This window comes from Alligator sinensis, unplaced genomic scaffold, assembly GCF_000455745.1.
Source record: "Alligator sinensis unplaced genomic scaffold, ASM45574v1 scaffold137_1, whole genome shotgun sequence".
In the NCBI taxonomy this organism is placed as follows: Eukaryota; Metazoa; Chordata; order Crocodylia; family Alligatoridae; genus Alligator; species Alligator sinensis.
This window is the reverse complement of record NW_005842545.1, coordinates 600,533-614,259: the sequence shown is the minus strand read 5'-3', so window position 1 is coordinate 614,259 and position 13,727 is coordinate 600,533. Positions and strand designations below refer to the sequence as shown.

Genomic DNA, 13,727 nt, shown 5'->3' with positions numbered 1-13,727 from the left:
TACACGCCTTCCTACCTATGGAAAAGGCCCTTGTGGGTTGTACCATCTCATCTGGTTATATGGGGGTCCCTATGAGCTGTACCATCTTCCCTAAGGGTAATGGGGGGGACGACACCCTATGGGTTGTACCACCTTTCTTATGTGTACAGCAGGGTTCCTGTGGACTGTTCCATCTCCTCTAGGTGCAGTGGGGGGATATGGGCTGTACCATCTCTCCTGGGTGTATGGGGGGGGCAACACCCTGTGGGCTGTTGCGTTTCCTTTGAATGCATAGGAAGAGTTCGGTTAGGCAGTACCATCTCCCCCAGGTGTATAGGAGGCCCATACAGGCTGCACCATCTCCTCTAGGTGTAAGGAGCCCTATGGGTTGTATGTACCATCACCCCTCAGTATACAAAGGAGCCTGTATGGGTTGTACCATCTCTTATAAGCGTATAGAACGGTCCCAATGTGCTGTATCATCTCCAATGGCTGTATGTGGGGGGGGGTGATCCCTGGGATTTGATCCCTGGGTGTGGGAGAACACTGCCTGGATGCATCCACAGTGCTGGGCTGGCCCCCACTCCAGTAGCGCACAGATGTAGAGGCCACAGCCGCGGTCATGGCCCCCACATAGGCTCAGCCCAAAGCCTCGGGGGCCCGGTGCCAGTTCCACCAAGAAAGGGGGAGGCGCTAGCATCTGCAGGGGGAGAGAGGCAGGGTCAAAGGGATACTCCACCCCACCTTCCCCACTTCCCCTACACTACCCAGACAAACCCCCCATTCCCTTCCCTGATCCCTGCCCATTCCATGTCCCCCCTCCTCCATCAATATCCCCACTCCCTCCAGTACCTGGGGTTGTAGGGGGTGGGAACCCCCAATCTTAGGCCTCACATCAGTATCAGGCCCATCCAAGTCACTGGTGGAGGAGCCTGTGGTGGGGAGGGAAGAATAAGGTGGTGTGTGGGTGTTTGTGTGCACACCCCATCATGGGGGTGTGTATGTGTACCCCAACATGCTCCTTTCCCACCTTCATACCACGCCCAGCATGCTGGGGGTGCCTGCCCCACCCCGTCAGGAACCCCTCCCCAAAACCCCAGTCCCACCCTTACTCAATATCTGCTCCCTCCAGGCCTCTAGAAATAATTACATGTCCAGCCCCATAGCAAAGCTTAGGTACAGGCAACCATGGTGGTGTTCAGAGGGGCAGGAGCTATTAGGCCCTGAGTGGCTGTGAGTCCCTCCTAAAACCAAGCCAAACAGACTGACCTTGGCTAAAGGGACCCAGGGGCAGACAGGTGGTGCCAGGCAGCAGCTGATAACAGCTAGGGGTGAGGAGTTAACCCCTTAGGCACCAGACAACCCCTGCTCCCACTCACCAGTGCGGGGGCAGGGCCTGGTTGCCACACCAGTGCCCCCTGGGGGGTAAGGCCTGCAGAGGGTACTAAGCGGGATGTCCTGGGGTTCAGGCCCCACAAAGCTGGTCACAGCAAGTTCCTCAGCACCCCCTGAGCCCAGGCAGAGGGGGCCAGCAGCTGACCATGGTGGCAGGTTCCTGGGGCCTGGGGGAGAAAGTAGGGGTTAGTGGAGTAACGGACCCTCAGAGATACCTCTACAGCCATCTTGCCCCTCTCCTGCTCTAGGGCCTGTCCCTGCCCAGCTTTAGCTCCACTCTTTGCCCCTCCCCTACAGCCTTAGCCCCACCCCACAGTCCTCCCACACCCACATGACCCTCTCCCACTCCCTACCCCAATACCCTCGCCCTCTTAGCCCTACTCCCATGCATTTTCCTTAGTTTTAACTCCTCCATCAAACCCCATGCCCTGGCCCCAGGCTTAGTCCCTTCCCCACCCCACTGCCCCTCCCCCAACCTTAGCTTCCCCCGTGCCCCTCCCCTAGCCTTAGCTCTTCCTCTAACCAAATACCCTTCCCCTTACTTTAGTCTCTCCTCATCCTTCATCACCCAATGCCCCATCCCTTAATCTTAAACTTTCCCCCAACCCTTAGCCCCCTGAATCTCCTCCCTCACCCCCATTCCCTGCCACTAGCTTTAGACCCATCCCTATGCCCTGATCACAGCCCCCACACTCCTCACCCCTTATCCCTATGCCCCCGCACCTATTACCCTCCCTCATTGCCCCCAGCTCCTGACCTGGGCACTGAATGAACAGCAGGCCACTGCCAGTCTCATTTGCCTTGCCCAGCAGGGGGCAGCACTGGAGGTCCCAGATCTGTCCCCCCTGAGTGCCCCCTGCCCTGATGCCAGTGACCCCTGGGGAGTGGTGGGGCAGGGGCAGTGGCAGGTGCTAACCCCCTCCCCCACCTCCTTGCTTGTGGTCCTGCCCCCCAGGCAGGGGTGGGGGCAGCAGGCTAATAGGGAAGGTGGGTGGAGCACCCCTTGGTGGCTGTATTGCAGCACCCAGCTCCCGTCCACTACCACCACCACCACATTCACTGCAGGGTGGAGAGCCAGGTGTTAATGAGACATAGCTGCCAACACCCCCCCCCCAGTTTCCCTGGGGGGAGAACCATGGCCCTGTACAGCATCCCCAAGTGACCTGGGAAGTATATTTAGTCCCACACGCCCCCGAGCTGTAGCTGGAACTGCCTGAAGAGGGAAATGCAGCCCTAAATGGTGCACCCTGATGCCCCAGAGGGGAGATACAGCCCTACATAGCACCCCACCTAAGTGGCCTGGAAGGGGAGATACAACCCTATATTGTACCCTTGAATGCCACAGTGGGGGAGATGCAACACTGCACAGTATCCCCTAGTGGCCTGGAGGCAAAATGCAGCTCTGAACATTGGAGGGGGTGAGGGAAGAATCTGGCCATGTACAGCATCCTCCAGTGGCCTGGAGGGGGAGATACAGGCCTATACAGCACTCCCTACTTCAGCAGATCCCAAACTGTGAGTTGTGATCCCAAATAGGGTCGCAACATCAGTAGATGGGGTTGCAGCGTGGCATTCTCTCCCAGGTCCTGCCTGCCGGGCTGCAGAGGCCTGGGGGAAAGGCAGCAGGGCAGCGAGTCCCAAGCTGCAGCCCACATCTTCCCACCCCCATGGGCTCTACTCTGGCTGTACCACCTGTGGGGTCGGGGACAGGGATGGAGGGCAGGGAGCCGGGCTTCACGCTCTGGCCTTAGCAGCTGCTGCTTCCTTCAGGTGGTAGACAGAACTCAGGCACTGCTAAGGTGAGGGCACTGTCCCTGGGGCACCTGGGGAGAGTGGGGGGCTGCAGATGGGGAATGAGGAGCACCAGCAAAGCCAGGGAGCTGTGGGTCAGGATTGAGGGGCACCCAAGGGGGGTGTGTGCTGTGAGTTGAGAGTGAGGGGCCATGATGAGGAAATGGGGTCATGCTGAGGAAAAGTTTGGGAAGCACTGCCCTAGTGGCTTAGAAGAGAAGATATAGCCCCACACAGCTTCCCCCATGGCCTGGATAGAGAGATCTATGGCAACCCCTAATGGCCTGGGGAGAAAATACAGCTCCATGCGGCATCCCCTAATAGCCTAAAGAGGGAGATACAGCTCTGCATGTCACCTCCTAGTGATCTGGAGGGGGACTATAGTCCCAGAGTGTCATCCATTGCTCCAGGTTATCAGAGCCCCACATGATGTCCCCTGCTGCCACTCCTGGTCCCCTACACTTACCTCCTGTAGTTGTGATCGACCCTGCCATGGGAACTCTGACCTCTGGGGGGCTCCACGGGGTGCTGCAGCTGTGGAGAAGAGGTAGATAAAAGTTCTCCTCCCTCCCAATCTGCAGCCCCGCACATAAGCTCTATGGTGCCTCCCATTCCTGTCCTGGAACCTCTGCACCATAGCCCTGGGGTGCCCATCACTCCTGCCCTGTGACACCTGCCCCTCAGTGACTCACCTGATTCCATAGGCCTCACCCCTCTCTGAGCCCCAGTTATGGGGCTGAGGTCTGGGACCCCCCATGGTGCAATTGGGGGCCTTCTGTTAGAGCCCCAAGATGAGTGTTGGGTGGGGGAGTCTTCTTGGGAGTCCCTGTAGGCCTTTAGAGTGGAAGGAGAAAAAAAAGTGTTCAGATACAGCCAGATCTGGGGTGAAGAGCATAAGCAAGCCGCGTTTTACCCCCTACAGCCCTGCCCCCAGCTCTGGTGAGGCCACCCTTCCCACAGTGCTCCTCACTCCTGACCCACAGCCCCTTCCATCACTCCCAATTTGCAGCCCCCCAACTTTGACAATCCAAGTCCAACCAGCAGGTTATCCTATCCCATCTGCCATAGGCCAGTGTTGGTGGTGGGGGGGAAGCCTTGGGATCAGCCCTGTGCAAAAGCCCTCCATCTCCATCCCCTGCTGGGTACCCAGGCTGCAGGTGGTGGGGTGGGGGGGTTGCCAAGGCAACAGGGCCGCTGCCCAGGTAACTGTCCTCTTGCTCCCTGTGGCTAGGCTGCTAGGGAGGGTGGAGTTTTTCGGAGGGATGGATACTTAGGTGGCAGGGCAGCTAATCTGTGCTCATCCCAAAATGAAAGGAAGTGAGGGGCGGAGGGTGGTCTGGTGGCTAAACAAAATGGGTCTGGGAGCTAGGACACCTGGGTTCTCTCCCTAGCCCTCTCCCAGCTCCCCTTCCCCAAAGCTGGAGGGGTGGGGGAGCAGTTCTCAGGGCAGGTTGGGACCTGTAGGCTACTCCAGTGCATGCTGGTAACTCTAGCCTGGAGCCCCAATGCATGCTGTCAATGTTACGTCAAAGATCCCAGAGCATGATGGGAGATTCAGGCAACCCTTCCTGTCTCTTCGAAATGCCTGTTAGTAGAGGGGGACTCCAACACCCATGATTCCGTGTACCGCAAACCCCAGGCGAGGCAATGATGGCCGCTGTGAGTCGGCTGTACCGCGCTCATGATACTTTTCGGTGGCGTTTCCGGGCGCGACTGGAGGGCCGTGGCTCTGAGAGGACTACAATTCCCATGAAACCTTACTGCGTCCAGTTAGGGCCAGCTCCGAGGATGAGACTACGACTCCCATGATGTCCTGCGGCGGCGACTGCGGGTGCGGCAAGATGGCGGCGCCGGCGGCTGGCGGAGCGGGACCAGTGTCGTTCGGGTTTACACGCACCGCCGCTGGACGGAGGCGGCTGCCCGGTCCCGGGTCGGGACCCTGCGCGGAGCCTGACGCCACCGAACACGTGCCGGAACCAGACTTCGTGCGCGCTATGGAGGACCGGGAGCTCCAGAGGTACCCCTGGGGGCGGGGTAGAGAAGCGGAATGGCGCATGCGCGAGCTGTATTGAGCATGAACACGGGAGGAAGGAGAAGAGGCTGGGTGTCTTTGGAAGCATGCTTAATGTGGAAGCTTAGGTTGCCCCGCGTGCTTGCCTCGCAGAGGGGTTAGATCAGAACGCGTGCACCGAGGAAAAAGTAGGTGTGCACTGCGCATCTGAGCCATGGTGCGTACAGTGCATGCCTGCAGAGGCGAAAGGGCGTGTACACTTAGGGCAGGGGGCGGGGTAAGGAAGAGGGGCAGGCTGGAGGCGTGGGTTGGGGAAGGGGCGTGGCCCCAGAGAGCAGGGGTTGGAATTAAGATAAGGGGCTGGTCAATGGATGAGGGGGTCGGCCTCTGTGGGGTTATAGGGTTTTGGGGCGTGATCATCTGGGGAGGTTGTGGGGCATTGAGGTGTGGCTACTGGGGAGGGGATCTTGATGGAGGGGGCAGGGCCTAGGAAGTGGAAAGGAGCATGGTTAAATCTCTTCTCGGCCTCTTGAAGGCTCTGATCAAGTGTAGTGGAGATGGGGGCATGTGCAGAGAAAGGGCTGGGGCCTCAGGCTGTGAGGGGTGGGGCATCAGAAAGCTGTCTCCCCACAGTGTCTGCCTGGCCCCACGGCCCCCCTCAGCACTTGTCATTCCCCTGATCCGGGCGAACCAGTGGAAGCGGCCAGCGGGCGAGGCTTCTCCAGACCCTGTTGGCAGGGACAGGGTTGAGGGTCAGGCCATTCGGGAGATCATTGAGGGTGAGTGGGCATCGGGAACCCAGGTGTCTGGGCTCCCCATCATTCCCAGCCTGATGCTTGAGCAGAAAGAGAACCCACACATACAGGCTCCCCACCCCTTCATGCTTTTTCTTATTCTGTATTTGTTCATTCTAATTACCAGAAATGGGGGAGAACCCAGGTGTCCAGGGTGCTAGATGTGGCCCCTTCACCCTCCCGCTTCCCCCCAAAAAGTGCTAATTTTGTCAACTAAAGGCTTCCCTTGCATTGGCCCACTCAAAAGCAGAACCCAAATGTCCAGACTCCCCACCACCCCAGATGCCCTGCCAGAGCTGGGGGAGAACTCATGTGTCCAGGTTCCCAGCCCCCACTCCTTCCAGAGAACTCAGATACCTGGGTTCCCAGTCTTCCCTGCTCTAAATGCCTAGCTCCATCTCCCTCCCAAAGAATCCATGCATCTAGCTCTGATACTTCCCCTGTACCTTGCAGAGTCGCAGCGGGCGCTGGAAGTTTGGGAGGCTGGTGCTGAGGCTTCCCTGGCTCGAACCATTCCCATGCTAGTCCAGAACAGGGTACTTAGTGGCTACGAGGACAGCGATCACGTGGACGTCAGTCTGCGCCCTGAGTCGGTAAGGGAATCTCCAGGTTCAGCTCTGTATTTCCCCCACCCACCTCCTGCCCCCAGCTGGCCCATGCAGGGGCAGAACCCAGGTATCCCAGCTCATGAACTCCCAGTTCCCACTCCCAATCTAAAGAACCCAGGTGTCAGGGAACTGAGGTCCCCCTGCTGTAACCCCATCCAGCCGTTACTCCACTTCTAGAGAACCCAGGTGTTTGGCTCTGATCCCTTCCTGCCCCCCAGCTCAGCTGGCCCAATATTCCCCCCTCTCTGCCCCTGTTGGGCCCAGGTGACCCACGTAGGGGCAGAATCCACATGTCTAGGTTTCTGACACTGCTCCCTGCTCTAACTCCACTTCCAGAGAACCCAGGTGTCCAGGCTCCTAGACTCTCCCTGACTACCCTCCCTGGCTCCCACTTCCCTCTCAGAGAACCCAGGTGTCCAACTCTGACCTCTCCCTTTCCCCCTCCCTCAGGCCCAGCTGGCCTCGCATCCCTCACACTCCTTGCCTCCAGCTGCCTCATGCAGGGGGAGAGCTTGCGCTTCTGGGCCCCAGCTCCCAGAGAACTCCCTCCTCCCCACAGTATCCCCACCCCAGTGGCCTGATGTATCCCTTTTGCCCCCCAGGCCACAGAGGCAGACTATGAAGAGGTGCCAGTGGAGGCCTATGGTCTGGCCATGCTGCGGGGGATGGGTTGGAAGGAGGGCGAGGGCATCGGCCATACCTTCAAGCAGTGAGTGACCCTGGGGGCAAAGGTCATGGCAGTTGGGAAGGTCAAGGGTCAGAGGGGAGGGAGCAGGGCAACGAGGGGTACAGCATGGTGTTGGAGGGTTGTGGGTACAATCAGAGATCAAGGTGGGATATGGTAGAGAGGATTGTGAGTATGGTCAGAGGCTGCCCTGTGACATCAGAGGTCCAACTGGGGGACGCCAGAGAGAATTTTGGGTACAACCACTTTCCGAGGTCCAGAAGTGACCCTGGGGAGAAGGTCAGAAAGGGACGATGCGTAGAATCTTCTTTCTGCTTCTGGGGTTGAAGTTCAGGGGAACTGTCTGGGTGGGATCAGAGGTCATGGTGTGGGGGAGGAGTGCACAGGGGTCAGTACCATGGGAGGCACTAGGGGTGCCACGTAATCCCTTCTTGTCCCATCCTTCCCTCAGGGCTGTGAAGCCACTAGAACATGAGTTGCGTCCCAAGGGACTGGGCCTGGGGGCTGCCCAGGCCCCCCTGCCATTCTCTCCACTGGGCATAGAGCCCCCTGAGGAGGGGAATGGGGAGGAGCCCCTGGGGCTGGCAGCAAGGGGCAGCGTTCTCATCCAGGCTGGCCCTCATCAGGGCCTGTATGGCAAGGTGAGTGTCCACCCAGATGCTGTGTTCTACCCCAGGACAGAACCCAGGTGGGGTTGACTGGGACCTGGGTTCTGTCCTGTCTTTGGGGGAAGAGTAAGTGGGGCTGGGCACCTGGATGTCTGGGTTCCATCCTAGGTGTGGGGAAGTGTGTGTGTGTGTGTGTGGGGGGGGGGGGGGGGGGCTGGGCCTGGGAACCCAGATGTCTGGTTTCCATTCCTCCCACCCAGCCAGGATGGGCAGCTAGGGGCCTAGATGCCTGGGTTCCATCCTGGCTGGAGGGAAGGGGTTGGCTGGGACCTGGGCACTTTTTTTCTATCCCAGTTTGGGGGAAGGGGGTAGGCTGGAGATTGGACACCTGAGTTCCATTCTGGCTGGAGGGAAGGGGGATTAATGGTTGAATGGGAGCCTGGGTTCTTTCCCTGTTCCAGGGCTGGGGGGCTGAGCCCAGATGTCTGGGTTCCATCTGGCTCTGGGAGAGAAACAGGGGCTGCTAGGAGGGCCCAGGAGCCCAGACACCTGGTGGCTTGGAGCAGGGTGAGGTTGGCAGCCCAGACACCTGGGTTCTACCCCAGTCTTAGCAGAGGAATTTGCTGAAGGACTGGTAACCCTAATGCCTGGGTTCTCTGGGCAGGCAACATTTGGCTGATGAAAATGGGAGCTAAAGGGGCTGGGAGCCCAGACACCTGGGTTCTCTGGGTGCTTGAGGAAAGACCCTTCCCAGTCTCACCTGTGCTTCCTCCTATGACCCCAGATCGAGGGGCTGGACCCCGATAATGCCAGAGCAATGGTGAAGCTGGCACTGGGGGGCCAGACAGTGACCCTTAGCCAGCACAGCCTGCAATCTGTGACCTGGAAGGAGTACAAGCGACTGGGCAAGGACCTCAGTGAGTCATGTGACTCCCCCTCTTTCCAGCTGGCTTCACCCCACCCCACCCCACCCCACCCCCAGCTTTCTAATACCCCCCAAAATCTCACCAGGTTGTCTCAGCAAAGCCCACAAAGAGGAAGAGGAGCAGCAAAGGAATGGGCTCACTACCCACCCAAATGCTGGGCTCCCCCAGCATAGGAAGGAGGAGCCTGGGCAGAAGAGGAAGCAGGGGGTGGAGCTGCAGAGGTATGGATTGGGTCTGGCAACAAGGCCAGCTCTATAACACTATAGAGGGGACTGAGTTGCAGGCAGTTCTGGGGAGAAAAGGCTGAGTATATCGCCATGTGGAGAAGGCTTAGATGCAGCCAGCTCTGGGGTGGGGCAGCTGAGTATAATGCCCTGCACAGAGGGCTGAAATGGGCCCAGTTCTGGAGCCAAATGGCTGACTATAACAGTCTAGAGAGAGGACATGAGGTGTGGCCATTTCTGGTGCAGAATTGCTGATTCTAACGCCATATAGAAAAGACGGGGATGTAGCTTTGGGGTGGAGCAGCTCAGTATAATCCCCAGAAAGGAAGGTAAGATGTGGCCATTTCTGGGGTGGAAGAACTGAGTTTAAAACCATACAGAGAAGACTGAGATGCAGCCAACTCTGGGATGGAATGGCTTAGTATAACACCTCACAGAGAGGGCTGACATGCATCCAATTCTGGGGAGGAATGGCTGAGTAGAATATACTGTGGAGAAGGCTTAGATGGAGCCAGCTCTAGGGTGGGGCAGCTGAGTATAATGACCTGCAAAGAAGAATGAAATGGGTTCAGTTCGGGGCTGAACATCTGAGAGTAACACCCCACGGAGAGGGTTGAGATGCAACCATCTCTGGGTGAGAATGGGCCAGCAGCAAACTCAGACATGGGTCCAGACCCCACCCCCTGACTGATGACTCTGCTCCTTCCTCTGCAGGCTAGCCAAGCAGGCCCGGAGTGATGGCACTCCCTGCTGGCTACGCCGGGATCTGCGGGTCCGATGTATCGATCATGCCTACAAGGGAGGCAAATACTACAACACAAAGGTAAACGCCCCCTTCTCTTATCCCTTAGCCCTGTCTCTTAACCCTCCCTTGGAGGGGGAGACAGCCCTTCCCCTGCCCATGTCTCTTTCCACTTCTCTGTAGATGGTGGTAGAGGACGTGCTGGGAGGTGGAGCCTGTGTCTGTCGCACTGATGACGGGCGGGTCTTGGAGGGTGAGTAACGGGGAGGGGCAATAGGTACTTCTGCTCAGTTTATTGGCTTGACCCTGTTGGGGAGGGGGTTGGGGGGTTGACTAGCAGGGGTGTGGGTTGGAGGTGGATGGGGCTAGAGGATGTGGGGAGGAGCTTGGGGACAAGAGGGCGGGACCAGGAAATGGGTGGGACTAGGGGACTTGCCCAGGGAGTGGGTGGGGCTAGATGCAAGGGATGGTGCTGGTAATTGATGCCAGGTGGGTGGGGCTGGGAGATGACTGGCAGGTGAGATCAGGGAGTGGGTAGGAATAGGAGGCAGGGGTGGGGCTAGTAGATGACTAACGGGATGAGGCCATGGAGTGGGTGGGGCTGGGATGACAGGCAAGTGTGGGAGTTGGGAGGTGACACGTGGTGGGTGGACTAGGTCAGTGCTTCTCAAAGTGGTGGTCCACAGACTGGTGTCGGTTTGCAGCGAGTTGCCAGGAAAGAAAGAAATATATTTTCAGAAGCATAACATTGATATGTCATAGCGCCACAGTTTGTACGTTCCAACACTCCAGGTGACGTCACGTTGTGTGAGGTGAGGAAAGAGAAAGAAACAGCCAGTCGCGCATTTGTGTAGCACTGTTACACACAGTTGCTGCCACCGGCTGAACTGGGCACCGGTCCCTGGTCCGCTGGAAAAAAAATTGCCGGTCTGCCACATCAGATAGTTTGAGAAGCACTGGAGTAGGTGACAGGGAGGGGGCCTAGAATAAGAAAGTGGGTAGAACCTGGTGAGGCTGGCTCCACCCTGTCTCAGATGACAACACCCCCACCCCCCCACAGGGCTTCGGGCAGCAACCTTGGAGACAGTGATCCCCCGTGGTGTCAGCGACCGCATCATGGTGGTGCTGGGGAATCAGGCTGGGAGGGTGAGTGACTGGTGGGCGGAGGGGTGTGAGCCTGGCTTTGACAGAGGGGCTTGTGGGCTCCTCCTTTCTTAGAATGCTCTGCAAATCATGCTCTTCCCACTTCGCCAATACAGGTTGGCTATATCCTGCAGCGGGATGGTGCCCACGGCCAGGCACTGGTGCAGCTCCCAGATGTCGGGGTTGTCACCCTTGACTATAACACCATCTGCCATTATGTGGGGCACCATGACGATGATGACGAGAGAGCCCTGCCCCCTGCTGGCCCCAGCCCTCTCACCCAGTGAAGTTTTGGGGGGGGGGGGGGGACCTGGATCTGTGTCCGTGTGGCATTCTAGAGCCATGACTGTTCTAGAGCACAATGACAGGTGGTCAGAGAGGGGAATGAACAGGTATGACCAGCTGGGCATAGAGCTATACAGGTTCTAGAGCAACCCCACCATGCCAAGTCCCTGGTGGGTTCTAGACCCTGCCTTCCCTGTGGTTCTAGGTTTGGGATCGTGTTCTCGCTTATGGAAGGTTCCAAGACCTTGGAGGTTCTAGGCTGGGATTGTGCTGTCCAACCTCCCGGTTTCCTGAAACCTAGGTTCTAGATCGTGGTATCTGTGGTGATCTGCAGGTTTTAGGTTCCTGGTTTGGGGTTCTAGAGCCACTCCTAGAATTACCTTAATCTGATTCTGGATGTGGATGGAGCAGTGCCTCCTGGGATCATGGGGGTGTTGGGGTGGGGCCAAGTGCCAGCTTCAGAGATGGCTACTGGATGGAGCATGCGGCTGAAGTTGGTTCCTTATTCCTGGTTCCTTTTTCAAAGCTAATCTAGACCCAATAAAAACTTGTTGTTAATGAATTACACATCCTAAAGAGACCGAATTTCATTAGCTACGCGTATGTACTAATTATATGTAAAATAATATCTCTTATCAAATACAGAGCCCTAAACAGTCAGATTAGGATGGGATTATGGGGCAAAACTTGGGCTACCCCAAATTTTGTGGCAATGCCACTGGGGGACTGTTCCAAAGAACCATGACCACAGTCCCGCCTGGCCCAGAGCACAGTTTGGCCATGCAAGGCTGCCTACTAACAATATCCAGCTTTAAGTTATTTTACTAAGTTTCTGGGTGGTGGTTGTACATAAATTTGAAATGCTATTGAAAAATCCCTAGGGGTCTCTATACACATGCTTTGGGGTGGGGAGAAGGGTGCTTTTAATAGAACGGCTCTGAGAGCCACTCTAATTAGAGTCCCCACAGTGTCACATGTATTCAGCATCCTGCGCTTCAAAATGGCAGCGGGGGTGTTAGTTCAAAGATCTTTAGTTAAAGCACTGCTGCTTCCATTTTAAAACACAGGCACAGTGAATACACGTGATGCAGAGGCTGCTGGAGTGCGCTAATTATCACACTTCAGCAGACTGGCAGCAAACTCGATTAATCAAGTCTGCTCTGACACATGCTAAATACCACGCGTTGGAGCAGAGGTCTGGCCGGCTTACACTCAAGCAAGCATTGCATTGAGCAGGGGAATATGCCCAGATTTCTTCAGGAGGCTCCTTGGTAGTGGGGACATGTTCTGGAATGTTTCCATGAGGGTTTTGCCCTATGAACCCAGCAGAAGGGCAGCTCCTTATTAGTAGCAATGTAAATAGCACATGCAGATGGTGAGTAAATTGGTGCCTGGCATGGTCAGAGCGTTCTTTGGGCCAGACAAAAATATGGTCAAGGGTGTCCAGGAGAGTCCTCCAGTGCCACAGAGGCATAGTGTGGGGTAGCCCAAAATGGATTTGCAGTGATAATCTCAGGCCACAACCCAGTTCCTTATTCAAGCCAATATGCTTAGTTACCAGCAAATTGCCTGTCAAGAATGACGGGGGGTTGGGGGGAGGGTGCGGGTACGGAGCCCTGTGACTGGCCCCATGCCCCCCCTTCCCCCACCTCGCTCTACCTGCACCTCCCTCCCACTGCTTCAAGTCTGACCCCCAGCCACCCCCATCCCCCCCCATTTTGGGTCCAACTCCACTCCCCTCCTCCCTCCCACTTCAGTCCCCCACCCCCTCCCTGCTGCTTCAGGTCCAACCCTGCTCCCTTCCTTCCCGCCACAGCCACTTCGGGACTGCCTGGCCCACATCTGCCTGCCTCCCTTCCCATCCCTCCTGGTTGTCTAGGGGGCATCCAGGACAGGTGGCCACCGTGAGACCCCATTGGCCCTCAGGCGGGAAGATGGCGGGCAGCCCGGCTGCTCAGATGACTGGGACACGTTCCCCACCACCAAAATTACCCGGCAATGGTGCAAACTTGGGCCTGTGCAGCATGTGCCACCCGCCCTCTCTGGGGGTGCATGCGCAGCTGGCTTGAAGCTTTATGGACAGACATTCAGACAGAGACAGCCAGGCTAAGCCTTTTATTATGTTAATGGATATGGGGGCTGTAGTTAGCACCATGGCATGAAGAAACCACGCTCCGGGCCAAGCAAGACTGGTCAGGGGTATCTGGGGGAGTCCACAAGTGCCACAGAGTCATAGTGTGGGGTGGCCAAGAAGGATTTCCATTTCTAATTCCAGCCCAAAAAGAGTTCCCTGTTCAAGCCATTGTCCTTAGTACTGTTGCTGGGGGCAGGGTGGGGAGGTGTACTCTGAGTTGACAGTGTGGCAGAAGCCACACTGCGCTTTGGGCCAGACAGTACTATGGTTGGGGATGCCTGGGAGAATCATCCAGTGCCACAGAGCCAAAGTGGGGTGGCCTACCAAGGACTTCCATCTCTAATCCCAGCCCAAAAAACAGTTCCTTATTCGAGCCGTTATACTTGGAACAGTGGCTGGGGG

General features: G+C 57.1%; 1 protein-coding gene and 1 long non-coding RNA gene across 2 annotated transcripts; one reads left to right on the top strand and one right to left on the bottom strand.

Moving 5' to 3' along the window:
* Window positions 1-1,368: 1,368 nt before the first annotated feature.
* LOC112551661 lies at window positions 1,369-5,040 on the bottom strand. Its single transcript, XR_003095953.1, has 4 exons — window positions 4,927-5,040; window positions 3,858-3,999; window positions 3,632-3,699; window positions 1,369-1,541 (listed from the first exon to the last, which is right to left on the bottom strand). It is a non-coding gene; the product is annotated as an uncharacterized LOC112551661 (long non-coding RNA).
* GPKOW (G-patch domain and KOW motifs) lies at window positions 4,779-11,758 on the top strand. The gene is made up of 12 exons (XM_006031996.3): window positions 4,779-4,824; window positions 4,936-5,182; window positions 5,810-5,955; window positions 6,424-6,563; window positions 7,181-7,287; window positions 7,715-7,904; window positions 8,656-8,788; window positions 8,883-9,018; window positions 9,736-9,844; window positions 9,947-10,016; window positions 10,824-10,909; window positions 11,023-11,758. Exons 1-12 carry the CDS (start codon window positions 4,779-4,781, stop codon window positions 11,191-11,193), a joined length of 1,581 nt encoding a protein of 526 aa, XP_006032058.2. The 3' UTR covers window positions 11,194-11,758.
* Window positions 11,759-13,727: the final 1,969 nt, after the last annotated feature.